Below are 18021 nucleotides of genomic sequence, written 5' to 3'. Positions count from 1 at the left end.
ATATATTCTGATGGCTCTCTTAAATCTTTTATGATTTATGGACAACAAGACTTTCCAGTACCTTCTAATATGCCTCCCTGCCCTAATTCTGAAATCAGTCATTTCTCCAGGAAGTCTTGGTATATCTTAGTAAGGAATGATATTTGAAGACTATAACCAACATCTAGGAGTATTATTTGCTATAGAGTTGTTATTTCTCATTGCTACCTGACCCTGATAGTGAATAGAGCTAGGATATATCTTTTTTTTTTTTTAAAGGGGGAAGAAAAACCAGTAACTTACACTGATGATTATACTTCAGCATTTATATTTTAGGGATTTTTGCTTAACATCTTTGATTTTTACAATTGAATCTTTACTCTTACACTGACCATCTTGCTTTCCAACAACACAAAAATAATTACTTGTTTTCTTTAACCTTAAGAATTTCACAAGACATGGAATAAAAAGGTCTTCTATTATAGATATTCAGAAGAGCAGATATTGGAAACCAAAGTTAAATATAACTGTCTGTAATTTACTTCAAAATAAGTGAGAAAATCAGGTGTGGTGGTGCACATGGGAGGCCAAGGCAGGAGGATTGCGAGTTCAAAGTCAGCCTCAGCAATGTTGAGGCGCTAAACAACTCAGTGAGACCCTGTCTCTAAATAAAGTACAAAATAGAGCTGAGGATGTGGCTCAGTTGTTGAATGCCTCTGAGTTCAATCCCCAGTACCAAAAAATAATAATTAAAATAAGTCAGGACATATGTGCATACGTATATATGTATGTGTGCATACGTATACCCATATATACATGTACACATACATTTTACATATATATGTATTTATACACATTTTATATATACACATATGTACACACTTGTGTGTGTATATATAATAAATTAGCACAAAATGGCAAGTGTTAACAATTTGAATCTTGGTAGAAGGTACAAGAGTATTCATTATACTCTTTTTTAATTTTTCTATTTGAAAATTTTTATAATTTTTTAATGTACCATGCATATTACATGCCTTTTCTCCTATTTTCTGGCATATATGAAAATATTTTACTGTGTTTGTTTCTGATTTGCTTCGTTAACTTAAAAAAAAATAGCTGGCATTTTTAAGTTTTACATTTTAGGCTTCAAAATCTGTTTCTGGTGAGCAAGATAGCTTTTGGTGTTTATTATAAATGAGTTTGTACTTGCTTCCCTTTTTTATGATTTCCTCTTATGTTAGTGGGTAAGACACAGATAAAAACAAACCAAGTTCCTTTTGGTATGCAAAGAAAAAAATTGATCATCCTAGGTATACATAAAAAGCTAAAAGTGGTAGTTTTGCCTGTGTTTTCAATCCATCCTTAAACCACAAAATTTGTTCTGCTCTTTTTTTTTTTTTTTTTTTTTTGGTACTGGGGATTGAACTCACAAGCACTTCACCACTGAACTACATCCCCAGCCCTTTTTATTTTGAGACAGGGTCTCACTAAGTTGCTTAGGGCCTCATTAAATTTCTGAAGCTGTTTTTGAACTTGCTATCCTTCTATCTCAGTATCCTGAGTCACTGAGATTACAGGTGTGCACCACCGCACCCAGCTTGCTCTGCTATTTTTACAGGACAGGAACACTAAAGAAAGAAGTTGTATCTTAACTGAAATCTGTATTTAGTTATATCATAATTATCAGACACTGGGCGTTAACCCCAGTTTGGATAATGTCCCTATCTATAAGTAAACAAACAGTAACCAATTTCTAAGATAAACTAGAAACCTTACTTAAACAGTTGACCTCATATTCTGGGATATACAAGGGACATCTCTGAGGGAAACACAGTTCATTTGGCTTACTAGTAAGTGGTTTCCCTTATGTAGATTTCAGATGAACAACTATGGACCAGAGAAAAGCTGTCAAATAAGAAGTTGTCAAGTCTGTACACAAAGAATATCCTCATCACCCTCATTCACCACTTGTTTATTTTTAATTTCTACATTTTTCCAACAAATGTGATCCCAATTGTTTTTTGGTTTGGTGTGTGAGTTAGGGTTTTGTTCTTAGAGCAGAACCAGTGCATTATTAGATGAGTGAAGGGAGTTACCACCAATAGGCACACATCCTAGGTATATATAAAAAGCTAAAAGTGGTAGTTAGTCTCTGTGAGTAATAAATTACAAATGAATGCTCAGTAGGCTGGGATCCAGTTAGGTGGCTTTAACAGTAAGAGTTGTCCTCTTTCATATGAAGTCATCCAGAAGCAAGATAAGTCCAGTGTGTCTCAATAGCATCATTAAAAACTCAAGTCCTTCCCATTTTTACCATGGCTATTCTATCAAATCAACACACCTCTGCTTGTGGTTACAAAGTGATTGAAGTAGTTTCAGATGTGGCTTGTAAGCACAATTGTGTCCTGCCAAGAAAAGGGATATTTTCCTCCCACACATTTCTTTATGTTATGGAGAAAAAACAGAAGTTCCATTGGACTTTCTCTCAAGTCTCCTGCCCTGCATGGCTTACCACCACCACCTATGGTGGAAAGATAGTATTACCTTCCCAACCACTGTAGCTGTTGTACACTAGGCAAAGTGGTATCTAATATTTTCAGACTTTGTAATGCCAGCAGGGTGTTAGGAATGGCTATAGGAAGGGAAAAGTGCTTATTTAGTTTCACTATGTTGAAAAACATGTATACTTTATACCCCACATAGACTTTTATTTTTTGTTGAGCTAGATTAATGAAGATCTAGGGGATTGACTTAGGCTGGAGCCTAGGTATACAACTCCTTGGGATTCAGAGCAAGGAAGTGTACTTCAAGTGTCAACTCCATAGCAAAAATGAACAAAAGGTAGGTTAAGTAGAGGGAATGAATGAAAGCAGACCAAAAAGAAAGTAGGGTGGTACTTGGAGATCTGCCTACCACCTTTAGAATATCTACAGCAGAGTTTGGAAATGGGAAGAAATTATCAGTGGCTCTAAATTTTTTAAGAACACCTTGTTGAGAAAAATTCAATGGATTGTTAGGCTTAGATTGGCTCTCTGTATTCTTCATGAACTCAGTCATTCTCCTTGAGGTTCCTTTTTCATTCCAATTTCTTTAGTTAACTTTTCCCACTCCATACACTCATAAACACACAAGAATGGGAAATGCAGTAGAGTTCAGGTAAGCTAAGAATGAATTAGCCTTGGCAAAATATGCATCTCTTTCTCTTTGAACATTACATCAGTATAGAAAAGTGAACTGAATAGTGGAGAAGGATGATGAGTTTTATGCTTTAGAACAATCACTGATAATGGCATAAATTGAAGAGATTAAGATCATAGATCAGTTAATCTATTGCATTTGTCCTGATAAAAGGAAAATATCTCAATTTAGATAACAGTGTCTGAGATGGAGATGATGGTATAAATCAAGTCTTACTTAAGAGGTTGTAATGGCAAGATTTCAAGGAATGGAATTTGAGATAATGGAAATCCCCCTAGATTTCAGAGTGGATAAAGATTAGTTAGGGTAGTATGCAAAGGATAATAGATGAGTTAACAGGGAAATAAAAGATTAGACATCCTTATTTATTTAAATCTTTAAAAGGAATGAATTTACCCATAGTTAAGTTGGAGTGATAAGAGAGTAAGGCTTATCAAAAGGAAGAGAAGTAAAAACACAAACAATAATAATAAAAAGAATTCAAAGTGTGGTATCCTATAAACTGAGATGTGGGGAGAGGATACTTCAGAAAATTATACGGAAAAGGAGACTTGCCTGCCCAGTGTTAAACAAAATTAGCATCAGAGGTATAGAATATTGCATCCTGCTTTTTTCCCCCACAAGAGCACTGATCATATTCCCATGCCATTAAATAATACATAAGGCTTTGTAAATCAGACAATCTTTTATTTATATTCAAACTTCACATCTAATGTGATTGACAAATTCTAAATTCTTCTGAAACTCAAGTTTGTTCTGTTGTAATAACCAAATGAACTTGTATATGTGGAGCACTTAACATGCATTGTTTAAAATATATGGAAGTATGATAACCAATTTTGTTTAAAATTAAATTAATGCTAAATTATTTAGATTTGATAACATGAATTTTTCATGACATAATATATAATGAGACTTTAAAATATCTATTTATTTATTTATTCATTTATTTATTTATTGTTAGCAGGGATTAAGCACAGGAATGCTTAACCACTGAGCCACATTCCCATCCCTTTATTTTATTTTATTGTTTTATTTTATTTTAAGACAGTTCTCACTAAGTTGCTTAGGGCCTCAATAAATTGCTGAGGCTGACTTTGAACTTTCAATCTTCCTGCCTTAGCCTCCTGAGCCTCTGGGATTACAGGCATGTGTCACCATGCCTGACTTAAAAATATTTTAGATGAGGCTGAGGTTGTAGATGAATGGTGGAGCTTGCCTCGCACGAATGAAGCACTGGATTCAATCCTCAGTACCACATAAAAATAAATAAATAAAGGTGTTGTGTCCATCTATAACTAAAAAAAAAATTTTAAGTGGAATTGAACATTTAAAAATATATATATTTTAGGTGATGCCCATCAAATGTAGGAATCTACCTTATTATGTTAAGTGTTTTCATTTTTAAAAAGCTCACCACTTTTAAGCTGCCAGTTCCATTTGACAACTGTCAAGGTTTATAGGAAACCCCAAATCTACTCACATTTTGATATTAGCCAGATAGGTAAGTGGGTAATACTTAAGTCTCGTCTCTTCCCGTCCCTTCCCCGTCCCGTCCCTTCCCTTCCCTTCCCTTCCCTTCCCTTCCCTTCCCTTCCCTTCCCTTCCCTTCCCTTCCCTTCCCTTCTCCTCTCCTCTCCTCTCTCTCTCTCCCTCCCTCCCTCTCCCTCTCCCTCTCTCTCCTCTCTCTCTCTTTCATCTCTCTCTCCTCCCTCCCTCTCTCCCCCTTCCCCCTCCCTCCTCCTCCTCCTCCTCCTCCTCCTCCTCCTCCTCCTCCTCCTCCTCCTCCTTCTTCTTCTTCTTCTTCTCTCTCTCTCTCTCTCTCTCTCTCTCTCTCTCTCTCTCTCTCTCTCGCAGTACTGAGGATTATTGAACAGGTCTCCCTATTCCAGGCTGGCCTCAAACTTGCAATCCTACTGCCTTAATCCTCCAAGTAGCTGGGATTATTGGCATATGGCCTTAAATTTTTAAAGGTTGTAAAGATTTGATCAGAAAGATTTACCACAGGGTTGGGGATTTAGCTCAGTATTAGAGCATTTGCCTAGCATTCTCAAGGCCCTTGGTTCGATTCCCAGCACCACACTAAAAGGAAAATCTGTTATTAGAAAGAAAGATGTACCAAAACTTATTTAACATTCTCTTATTATAGAATATTTAAATTTTTCAAATATTTAAGAATTTAAAATTTTATTAGTAAATCTTTGAACCATAAGTAGATTCCTAGATGAGGAATTACTGACCAAAGTAGAGAACTTTTGTAGTTTTTATGTATGTGGTACTGGGATTGAACCCAGGGCTTGGTACATGCTAGGTGAGTGCTCTCCTGAGTAACTAGAATTATAGGTGTGCACCCAGATTCTTATAGTTTTTTTTTTTGTTGTTGTTGTTGTTGTTGAAAGGTTTTTAGTTTTTTTGGTTTTTTTTTTTTGTTTGTTTTTTTTTTTGCAATGCTGGTGATCCAACCCAGGGCCTCACACATGCTAGGCAAACACTTAACCAATGAGCTACACCCCCAACCCTGTAGTTTTCTTCCTTTATGTACTACACAGTTCTTGCTAAGGTGATTTTGACTGGTTTATTTTTTGTTGTTATTGTGAATAAGGTTTTTATAAGAATTTACTACTAGTGTGTAGATTTATTGATTTTCATGTTCATTTCTTTTCTGTTTATCACTTAAACAAAATTTCTGTTAAAAACCTACTAGTATTTCCCTTGCTTCTCTTAAGTTTTATAGGTAAATTATCTGCAAACAATACTAATATAGGTTTCCTTTTTTTTTTTTAACATATGCCTCTTATTTTTGTTCTACTTCTCATTGCTTTGGGAGAAATCCTTGAACTATAAGAAATCTCTTAAACTATGTTAAGCAACATGATTAAGAACAGGCAATTTTATATATCTTAATGATTTGATTAAGAACACATCTAGTGTTTAATCATTAATGGATGTTTGTTGCTGGATATGAAATATATTCTTTATCATATTAGGCAATGTTAGGAATTGATGTCCATTTTTTTAGATTAGGGGGAAGGAATTCTGTTCATTTCTGTATCCTACAAAATGATAAGCAAAGGTTTATATTTCTTCTCAGTCTTATTTGGTTCAGGGTAAACTATTGGGATCATCATGGGAGAATTTCTTCTCTTCCTATGCCAATGGATTTTGTAATGTTTTAAATAGCACAGATGTAGATAGTGCTAGACTACCCAGACTGAAACCCTAGCTATATCAGCTTATTAACTGTGTAACCTAGACAGGTTACTTTTTTTCTGTTTCTAAATTTCTTCATCTGTAAACCTTGAAAAATATATGGTTTCAAGTAATTTGTGGAAGAAGTCATTAACTCCTGTTTTCATATATGATAGGGCCCTTTTATTCTGTGGGCATGTTTTATTTGTTTTCTCCCTATTAACATTAGTATTAATGATATTTTGGGTTTCTGCCAGGCATCCCATTTGCACACAGACTCCTGCCTATACAGTGCCTGCTCTGGCCCAGCAACACAAGTTGTTTTCTTTTTAAGGGACAGATCTGATTCAGTGAGAACAATAATGAAGCCAAAGACCTTTGGTTATCAAGATCTTTTGTTACATTTTTAATCTGTTCTGGGAAGATCATGCAGTGTCAGCATCAGTTCCCTACTTGTGAAATGATAGAGTAGAGGGATAGTAAACTTGGTAGAAATAAATACTTTTAAGAAGCTAATTGCCTACATGTGTGAAGCACTGGGTTCAATCCTCAGCACCACATGTAAATAAAAAAATACATAAAGGTCCATTGATAACTAAAATATATATTAAAAATATATAATGTATATAAATATATATATGCTAATTTAAAGATTCAAGGAAAATGTGGTTTGGGCTGTTATAACAAAATTCTATAGATCAGGTGGCTTAAACAACAAAAATACTTCATCAGTTTTGCAGGCCAAAAATTCCAGATCAAGGTCTGATAGGGTCAGTTTCTGATGAGGGTTCTCTTTGCTTGCACATGGCCACCTTCTTACTTTTTCCTCACATGGTGGAAAGAGAGATCTCTCTTTTGCTTCCTCTTTTAAGACCCCCAGTTCTATAAGTTTCATGCTAAAACCCTATCTCCAAATACAGTCACATCTGGAGTTTGGGTTTCAACATATGAATTTTAGGGCAACAAACTTTAGTTCGCAGCATGGCATTTCAAATCACCAAAATTCATGTCCTTATTACATGCAAATTACATTCACCCCATTCCAACAGCCTCCAGAATTCTTGACTCATTCCAGAATTAACTCTGCAATCTAAATTCTATAGTTTAAACTAAATATTACCAAAAGCAAGTATGAGTGCAAATTTCATCCTGAGACAGACTTCCTCTCCAACTGCAAATCTGGGATATCAAACAAGTTATATGCTCATAAAATACAATGGTGGGACAGGGTGGGAGAGATAGTCCTGTTTCAAAAGGGAGAAACCAGAAAGAAGGAAAGGGTAACAGAACTTAGGGTTCACAAGGGTCCAAAACTTTGAAAGCACATTCTGTTAGATCTTCAGGCCGGAGAATAATACTCTTTGGTTCAATATTCTGTCCTATAGGCCCACTGGGGCCTATGATGAGAGTAGCAGCCCTGCTGATTTCTGAATCTCCATTGGAGGTCATATTTTCCTCTTTTTTTTTAATTTGTTCTTTTTTAGGTATGCATGACAGTAGAATACATTTTGACATATCATATGTAAATGGAGTATAAACTTCCCATTTTTATGGTTATATATGATGTGGAGTACATTTCCCTCTTATTGAAGGATGATGCATGTACATAGCCAGATTTTATTGTGTGCCTTTTTTTTTCTTTTTTCTGTCTCCTGGTTACTATTGAGATGGCCAATTTTGTAATTTGCTCATATTAATCTGCTTATCAAATGGTTATTTGGGCACACCCTACTGTTCTCTTCAGAACAGGCTTTCTCATTTTTTATAAAATGGAGAAGCTGAAATTTTTCCAAACTCTTTTAAGTTCTAGTTGCCTTTTTGCTTTAAGTTCTAGTGCCTTTTTGCTTTATAATTTCTTCTTCAATACATCTCTCAACACTTTACTATAAGCAATAGGAAGACTCAGGCAGCACCTTCAACATCTTGCTTGGAAATCTCAGCTAAATATCTAATTTTTTCCGTCACCAGTTCTAAACTCCACAAACACTAGAATATAATTCAGCCAAGTTCTATGCAACTTACAGAGATGACCTTTTTTCTATTTTCCAATAACTTATTCCTTTTATCTGTCTGATACCTTATCAGTGTGGCATTTCGCATCCAACATTCTGTTTGGGATTATTTATGTATTCTCTAAGAAAATGGAGGATTTCTCTCCAGCTCTCCTTTTGACTTCCTGAGCCCTTACCAGAATCAAATTTAATGTCCATATTTCTACTGATTGTCCCTTCATGGTAATCTAGGCTTTTCTAGCATACACCTTATAACTCCTACATTCTTTATTCATTATCTTATTCCAGAGCCACTTCTACATCATTTTGGTGTTTGGTACTTAATAGTACATAAATATATCTTAGTCTGCATGGGCTACCATAACAAAACACTGTAGATTAGGTGGTTTAACAGAAATATGTTCTCTCACAGTTCTTTACGTTGACAGTCCCAGATTAAGATCTGGCAGGGTTAGTTTTTGGCAAAGAGCTTCTTACTGCTTTCAGATGGCACCTTCTCACTGTGTCCTCACTTGTGGAGAGTGAAAAAAATTTATTTAATTACCTCCTAAAAACCGTTTTCTATAAATAAAGTCACATTGGAATGGATTTCAATATAACATGAGTTTTGGGTAGAACAGAAGTTAGTCCATAGAAATAAGTAGCCCTCGGTCTTTTATCCTCTCATAACCTAGAAAAGGCAAAACTTTGGAATCTTACTTTAGGCTATTTTGGTTGTGTTACAGAGAAAAGTGAAGGGAAAGAATCGAGAGAAGTTTTGTAGAGGGCCTATAACCTATAACAATTAAGATATGTATAAAATCATTACTGTTAGTACCAAAAATGATTCTAATACATGGTCTTTCTTAATCTTCAAAATAATCCAATTATTTTTTCCATTTTACAGATAAAAAATGGACACATAGTGAGAGGTTGAGTAATTTGCCCAAGGTCACCCAGCTAACATGTGGTGGAGCTGGCATTTGAACTAAGTCCATCTGGTACACAGCATATACTTTAGCCACTCTATTTCTACTCCATGCCTGACATATACTTTCACTAACACTATGTTGATTCATTAAACTAACTGTACAATTTTATTATCTTTTTTCACATGAACAGACAAACTCAAAGAAAGTAATAGAACCTCTAAGATCGTAAATTTAATAATGTACTAGGATTTGAAAACAGGGACCTGGAATTGATTCCTGCCCTTTTTTTTTTTTTTTTTTGGCGGGAGAGGTTACCAGGGTTTGAGGTTTGAACTCAGAGGCACTTGACCACTGAGCCACATCCCCAGCCTGTTTTGTATTTTAGATACAGGGTCTCATTGAGTTGCCTAGAGCCTTGCTTTTGCTGAGGCTTACTTTGAACTCGCCATCCTACTGCCTCAACCTCCCAAGACACTGGAATTACAGGTGTGTGCCACTGTCCCCAGCTTGATTTCTGACTTTCTACAGTGAAGTAGGTCAACACTTTATTACCATATTGAAATGCCATCATAGGCTTAAGAGTACATTTAGTAGACTTTGTGTATGGTTAATGCTTTCTTACTGCTCTGAACTTTAATGTTTGATTTCAGGGAAACATTTAACCAGAAGAGCTCACCCAAATAAACACTTTATAGGAAAAAATTCAGTTCCCAAGAAAAGAAGATATGATCTTAGCCATTAGACAATTAAATGGTTATTATCGGGACCTTACCCAGTTTCTTAACAGATTAGTTCTGCTAATTTAATGAGTCATATAATATTAAAATGCATTTTCCACAGATGGTAACAGGTACCTATTATTAAATTCATTGAATGAGCAAGTCTCCAGTCTAGATGTTGATGAAAGAGAAACACAGTTTAGAGGGTAGAAAATGAAAACAGGTATTGGCATGATAGTCACTGTGGCTATATTTATACATTGCTGTTCCATTGTGCATGTGCTAAAAGTCAGGCCTAACGGAGATTCGAGAGCCTTTCCAGGATACCTGGAAAGTTTATGGGGTTGGAAAATGCAACCTAGACTTAGTACTTTTTTGTGACTTTTGTGCTTCTTAACATATTATGAAGAATCTATGAAATTATTTAATTTGTATATCAAAACAAAAACACATTTTTTAATCATTGGTAATTTCTAAAAGGATACCTAACAGACTCTTTAATAGTAGCCTACTACCCAATTGGGACCACAGAAGAGAGAGGCTTATTTTAATTCCACACACTTCTGTACAATTTTGATTTTCCTTTGCAAGCCTATTTTTAAATTATGTAGATTTTTTTAAAAAGATCATCCCACATATTTAATGCATCATTCCTCCCGCTCCACTCAGCTTCTTCTGCCTGTTCAAATCAATACCAGATTAGAAATATTTCTGTATCCATTTTGATAATATTTGATTTGATAAGTTCAAAACATAGAACACAGTTCCTTGAAAATTTAACTGTGCTTTGAAGCTTTTTTTATAACTACTGTGGTCTGCGCATGGACCTCATTCTGGAGGGTGAGTGAAAAGAGGGTTGGAAACACTGCTCCCGAGCACTCGGACTGGAAACAGCTGGGAATTCAGGAAAGGCCTGATTATGAGGAAATAAACAAGGAGAGTCCCTCAATTATAACTCATGCTCCAGCCCATTAAGTGCTTTTGGACAGTGACTTGTTGTTTGGCAAAATTTACAAGTTCTCAAATCTGTTTGTGATTAAAAAAGAAATACAAATTTGGACAGACATGAAGACCAATGGTACAGAATAGAAGACACAGAGACAAACCTATGTAAATATACTTACCTCACACTAGATAAAAGCTCCATAAACATACATTGGAGAAAATATAGCCTCTTCAACAAATGGTGCTGGGAAAACTGGAAATCTATATGTAACAAAATGAAATTCGACCCCTATCTCTCACTCTGCACAAAACTCAAAGTGGATCAAGGACATAAGCATTAGACCAGAGACCCTGCACCTACTAGAAGAAAAAAGTAGATCCAAATCTCCATCATGTTGGCTTAGGAACTGAATTCCTCAACAAGACTCCTAAAGTGCAAGAAGTAAAATCAAGAATCAAGAAATGGGGGGGCAAGGGTTATGGCTCAGGAGTAGAGCGTTCACCTAGCACGTCTGAGGCCCTGGGTTCGATCCTCAGCACCACATAAAAATAAATAAAGATATTGTGTCCATCTACAATTAAAAAATAAATATTAAAAAAAGGAATCAAGAAATGGAATGGTATCAAACTAAAAAGCTTCTTCACAGCACAGGAAATAATCAAGAAAGTGAAGAGAGAGCCTACAGAGTGGGAGAAAAGCTTTACTACTGCACCTCAGATATGTCTCCAGGACATATAAAGAACTCAAAAAACTTAAGAGCAAAAAAAACCCAAATAACCCAATCAATAACTGGACAAAGAAACTGAGCAGATACTTCACAAAAGAAGAAATATGGGGGGGCTGGGGATATAGCTCAGTTGGTAGAGTGCTTGCCTTGCATGCACAAGGCCCTGGGTTCTATCCCCAGCACCGCCAAAAAAAAAAAAAAGAAGAAGAAATATGATCAGTCAACAAATATGAAAAAATGTTCAACATCTCTGACAATTACAGAAATGCAAATTCAAACTACACTGAGATTTCATTTCAATCCAGTCAGAATGGCAATTATCTAGAATACAAGTAACAATAAATGTTGGCAAGGATGTGGAAAAAAGGTACTCTTGTACATTGCTGGGGGGACTGCAAAATGGTACAACCATTCTGGAAAGCAGTATGAAGATTCCTCAAAAAACATGGAATGGAACCACCATTTGACCCAGTTATCCTACTCCTCAGCATATACCCAAAGGACTTAAAATCAGCATACTACAGTGAGGCAGCCACATCAATGTTTATAGCAGCTCAATTCCTAATAGCTAAGCTATGGAAGCAACCTACATGCCCTTCAACAGAATGGATAAAGAAAATGTGGTACATATATGGTATGGTATAATACTCAGCCATAAAGAAGAATGAAATTATGACATTTGCCAGTAAGTAAATGGAACTGGAGACTATCATGCTAAGTGAAATATGCCAATCCCCAAAACCAAAGGCCATCAGATGTTCTCTCTGATATTCAGATGCTGACTCACAATGGTGTGGAGGCTAGGGAGGGGGATGGGAATGGGAAAGATAGTAGAATGAATCAGACATTACTTTCCTATATTCTTATATGATATATGACCAATATAACTCCCCATCATGTACAACCACAAAAATACATACATATGCTCCATGTATGTATGATATGTCAAAATACATTGTTCTGTCATATAAAAAGAACAAATAAAAAATTTTTAAAGGTTAATCTATACCACCAAGTTAAAAAAAAAAAAAAAGAAATACAAATTTGGAGTGATGAATGTGTGAATTAGACTGATTTGATCATAATGTATACATGTATCAAACATCACATTGTACCCCATAAATATGTACAATTATTATTTGTCAGTTAAAAATAAAACTTTAAAAATAAAGTTTTGTTTCTGTTGTAATCCCTACCTCCCTGCTCGACCTCATCTTCAGCACCTGTTTACACATATCATCTCTGTTTTCACAACAAAATTAGTCAAGTACCCGAGTTTGTACCCCTTCTCTGCATCTCCTGGTCTCATATTTAAGCTGTGCCTCAAACATACTATGCTTTCTTATGCATCCAAACATTTTTTTTCTTTTCTTTTTGTAGTACTGGGAATGGACCCAGGCAAATTCTATACCACTGAGCTATATCCCAACCCTTTTTATTTTTAGGTTGCCAAGGCTGGCCCTGAACATGCAATCCTCCTGCCTCAGCCTTTCAAATCACTGGGATTACAGGCATGTACCACTGAACTCTGCTGCATCCACATCTTTGACGTGGTAGCCCCTCTCGCTAACATACTTCCCCCATTTCCTAACACCCTCACCTTTTCCTTATTTATCCTTCAAACTTCAACTTGGGAATTACTTTAAACTAAGGCACCATCCCTGATTTGCCCAGGTTTCCTTGGACTCATATCTCAAATCTCCTTGTCCCATTAAATCCTGTATACACATTAATTTCTTAGTCTAGGTCAAAAGCTCTTCTGTATCTATTTATTACCTTTGTCATAACCCTTAATAAATAGTAGCTCAGTTATGTTACGTTGGATAAGTGAATCACTCCAGTTATGCCGTAAGTTTTTTTCTTATGGTCAGCATGAAAATATATGATCTGTAAGAACTCCAGTGATGCCTATGCTTTGCAGTACCTTTCCTTGTTTCTTCTCTGTTTACCTAGAAATGGAGATTAGCAAACAGATTTCTGAGACCTAAAGGAAATTGTTTTTACTTTCTTTAATTAAAATCTAAGGGGCTGAAGTTGTAGCTCAACTGTAGAGCTCTTGCCTCACATGTGTGAGACACTGGGTTCGATCCCCAGCACCACATAAAATAAGTAAAATAAAGGTATTGTGTCCATTTACAACTAAAAAAAAAAATCTGAATTCTTAACTTGGATAGTTATTTTTAACCTTAAGGAAAGTTCTAAATAGACATTTTGATTTGGAAGCATTTTTCTAAATATTTATTTTTTCATTCAATAGATTGGGCAACATTGCTTTCTAAGTTTCAGCAACATTAAAAATATTCATTTTTCCCCCCAGTTCTTGTCTTAACATCAGTGTGACATTAAAAAGCCCAAGACTGGGCTGGAATCGTGGCTCAGTAGGGGAACACTTGCCTCCCAAATATGAGGCACTGGATTCAATCCTCAGCACCACATGAAAATAAATAAATAAATAAATAAAGATATTGTGCTCATCTACAACCAAAAAAGAAAAAAGAAAAAAAAAAAAAAAAGACTTTTATAGACTTAGTTTAGCTGCACAAGAAAATGGAATCCAGTACCTACTAGAAAACAAATGAGCCTGAGTTGGTAGCGATTCCTGGAAGAGCTTGTGTTTTCCAATAAATTCATGTAAATCATATAGTGAAAGAGAGAAGCATAAAGAAGAATCTGAGACTATTGGGATCATGTTGGTAATTAAACCCTCACTCCTCTTGACACCCAGTAAGAGATCTCCCCCTATAGTAGAAAACAAAAAAAACCTATATGCTTATTGCCAAAGTGGATCTGACCAAGTGTCCTCTCACCTAAGTGATGAAAGTAAAGCCTCTTACAGTTCTTTTCTCCAAATAGCGAAAGAAGAGATTGGTTGAGGATCAAAGGCACAGTTCAAGTCCCTCTTGGCAAGAACAAGGCAGGGAGGGGCTCCATTCCTCCTAAAGGATACAAAGGACAAGAATGTTCAGGAAGGAGACAAAAGTGGACGTAGCTGATATGAAGCTATTATGTGAAAACTGAAAGCTGCTATAGTATTGTTTTATTTTTTATTTTTTTTTAATTAATTTTTATTGTAGGTTGTTCAAAACATTACATAGTTCTTGATATATCATATTTCACACTTTGATTCAAGTGGGATATTAGCTCCCATTTTTACCCCATATACAGATTGCAGAATCACTTCAGTTGCACAACCATTGATTTACATATTGCCATTCTGGAGTCTGTTGTATTCTGTGCCTTTCCTATCCTCTAGTATTGTTTTAAAGCCATATTATTCTGGGAACCAAAGAGAAGTTTGGGCCTTCAAATAACATGACTAGGGTAATCGATGCAAAAGAAGTAAAATGGGACCAGAGAGCATTTGTGTCTAACATTGTCTGTTGAAAGAGATTGTTTGGAAAAGTTTTGCAAATATCACAAAATTAGAATTCAAGGTGATTTTGTGTATTGTGACATTCATTGCAGCACTATATATAATAGCAAGAAGATGCTAGCAACCTAAATATCTAGCAGTAGGCAATTTATTATATAGCCATGCTCCAGAATATGAAACCACAATCCAGCATCTTCTGTGTATATTTAACAACCCTGGAAATTGTTTATAATATAATATTAAGGTTTTAAAAGGAGTACACTTTTTTCTTTACACTTTTCTGTATTTTCCATAGTTTTGATAATGAGTGTGCATTAATTATAAAACATGTTTGTTAAGTTTATTTTATATTATACTAAATATTGCTTTTTCTGCTTTTATATTTGTTTGCTTGTTTTTAATAAAGAAACATTGAACAAAGTAACAAGGTGGTCAGATTTTTACTTTTCTTTCCCGTTTTTTTTGTTTTGTTTTGTTTTTAAACTGGGGATTGAACCCAGGAACGCTTTACCACTGAGCTATATGCCAGTCATTTTTATTTTTTTGTTTTGAATCAATGTCTCCCTAAGTTGTTCAGGCTGACCTTGAATTTGAAGTCTTCCTGCCTCAGCCTCCCAAGTAGCTGGAATTACAGGTGTGTGCCACTGTGCCTGGCTACATACGTTTTTGTTTTTGTTTTTTAGTACCACGGATTGAACCCAGAGGTGCTTAGCCACTGAGCCACATCCAGCCCTTTTTATTTTTTATTTGGAGACAAGGTCTAATTAAGTTGTTTAACACTTAGATCCTGGTTTATCTTGTATGTTCCATTAGCTTTGTCCTTTTCTTCAACAACATTAATTAAAAAACATGTTAGATCTTCTTTGTCTTCCATAACTTATCATCTCTTCTGTAATCTATATGTCAGTGCTCTTTTCAATTTAAAGATTTCTTCGAACATTTCCATTTTTTAAATTATTATTATTTTGGTGTAGAGGGACACATACCTGCATGTGGACACATATGATGGACACATATCTGTATGTATATATGTATGTATGTATGTGGTGCTGAGGATCAAACCCAGTGCCTCATACATGCTAAGCAAGTGCTCTCCACTGAGGTAAAACTGCAGGTCACCATCATATCTTTTTTTTTTTCAGTAGTTGCATATTTATTTTTTCCTTTCCTACTTTCAAAGCTGTGATATACTAACTTCCATTTATTTTACACAAAATCCTTTTCTTGAAGCCCTGAAATCTCTTCTTTAAAACCCTCCTCCCTTTTAAAAATTTTATTTATTTATTTATTTATTTCTATAATTTTTTTTTTAGATATCAGGCTACCAGAAATTCTTTGAGGCTCTTAAAGATATTTTGAGATTATATAAGGTTTTCATCTCCTAATTTATTTTCTTCCTTCTTTTATTTTTGAAGTTGTCATTCATAGATTTTCTGTTGGTGGGTTGTTTGGGGCTTGTATCTCATGTTTGAATAGGGCCAGCTACCCTAGTGAATAATAGTTTTGAAGGACAGAGGAGGGCATAAGGACAGAGAAGGGCATATATCAAGCTGAAGGCATCTGAAACTTCTTCTGAATCTTACTGTCATTACTACTAACTCATCATTACTATCATTACTACTAATTCATCTTACTGTCATTACTACTAACTCCTTTATTCTGGAGTTACCTATATTTTTAATGTATTCTATTCACCTCATGTTATGCTTCTGGGGCAAACAAGCTTGATGTAGGCACTAGAAATAGGATTTTTGTTGTGAGTGGGTAGGTATTTGTTTTGTTTTGTTTCATTTGCAATGCTAGGTTTGGAACCTAGGACCTTGGGCAAGCTAGGTGAGCACTCTGCCACTGAGCTACATCCCTAACCCTAAATATAGCTTATGGCATCATTCCTTCCAAAGTAAGTTTGTCCTGGACCATTTATTGTCTCTAGATCTTGTGGCTTAATCAAAGATCACTGGGTGCCCTTGAGGTTAGTTAGACTCCGTTTTGAGGGATTTCTGTATCATAAGTCCAAGGTGCAGCATGTGTTAGATGGCTATATAGCTTCTCTTTCTGGGCAGATTTCATAGTTTAAAGCAGTTGTCTCAGGTTTTGTGGTTTTCAGAAATGGTGGGTTTTTTGCTTCATTGAAGTTGATGCCGTTGAATTTTGATTTATTTTTTTCAACCAAGTTTCAGAGAAGAGAACAAAGTGAAAATAGTACTAGTATTTTAATTAAAACTTCATATTTCCATTTTAGACATATTACTGCTGGCAGTTGAAAGAACAATAGATGCAAAGAATGTGAGATCAAAGAAGAAAATGTGGAAAATATAGATAGTTTCATAGAGTTTTTGTCCAAGAGTCATAAAGTGCAAGTTCTAGTTGTGGTTCTGCCGTAAAACATCTGTGCATCCTTAGGCAAATAATTTCCCCTCTCTGGGCTTCTCTTTTTATATATGTAAAATAAGATGAGATGGTGATTTTACCTAAAGCTTCTGAGCTATTCCTCAGGATCAGAAAAGGGCATATTTAGATGTGACTATTCTTCTGTAAATGGAAGTTTTATCTTGTTTTTTCCTTTGTTGTTGTTTATTTTGTGGTACTAGGGATTTTACCCAGGTGACTCTACCACTGTGTTATACACCTGGCCCTTTTTAACTTTTATTTTGAGGCAGGGTCTTGCTATATTGCCCATACTGGCCTTGAACTGGTGATCTCCCTGCCTCAACCTCCCAAGTCACTGGGATTACAGGCATGCGCCACCAAGCCCAGTTTAAAAATGGAGGTTTATGTGCTCTGCTCAACATATCTGATATTTTGAAAAACTTTCCATTTTGCCAATTCTTGTACATTTAATGACATATTCATGTTAGAATATGTCCATTGTAACAAGCTGGAGCCCTCTCATGAGCACACTAGATAGGAATACAAAGACAACTCAGCATAGACCTTTTTTTATTAACCAAAATTAATATAGCCATT

General features: G+C 35.5%; 1 protein-coding gene across 12 annotated transcripts in view; it reads left to right on the top strand.

Annotated features, from left to right (window-relative positions):
* Pigl (phosphatidylinositol glycan anchor biosynthesis class L) overlaps window positions 1–18021 on the top strand; it is a 136000-nt gene that overhangs the window by 19753 nt on the left and 98226 nt on the right. Inside the window, exon 3 of one of the 12 annotated variants that reach the window (XM_076869948.1) lies at window positions 13127–13415. The exons of 10 other annotated variants lie outside the window; for them this stretch is intronic. In XM_076869948.1, coding sequence (XP_076726063.1) covers window positions 13127–13238 — 112 coding nt within the window. In that variant the 3' untranslated portion in view covers window positions 13239–13415. Of the gene's footprint in view, window positions 1–13126; window positions 13416–18021 lie in introns of those variants that run through there. One more of the 12 variants, XM_076869950.1, reaches the window with a different exon arrangement.

Source organism: Callospermophilus lateralis, chromosome 11 (genome assembly GCF_048772815.1).
Source record: "Callospermophilus lateralis isolate mCalLat2 chromosome 11, mCalLat2.hap1, whole genome shotgun sequence".
NCBI lineage: Eukaryota > Metazoa > Chordata > Mammalia > Rodentia > Sciuridae > Callospermophilus > Callospermophilus lateralis.
Note: the sequence above shows the minus strand (reverse complement) of the source record. Positions and strands in the feature narration are given on the sequence as shown.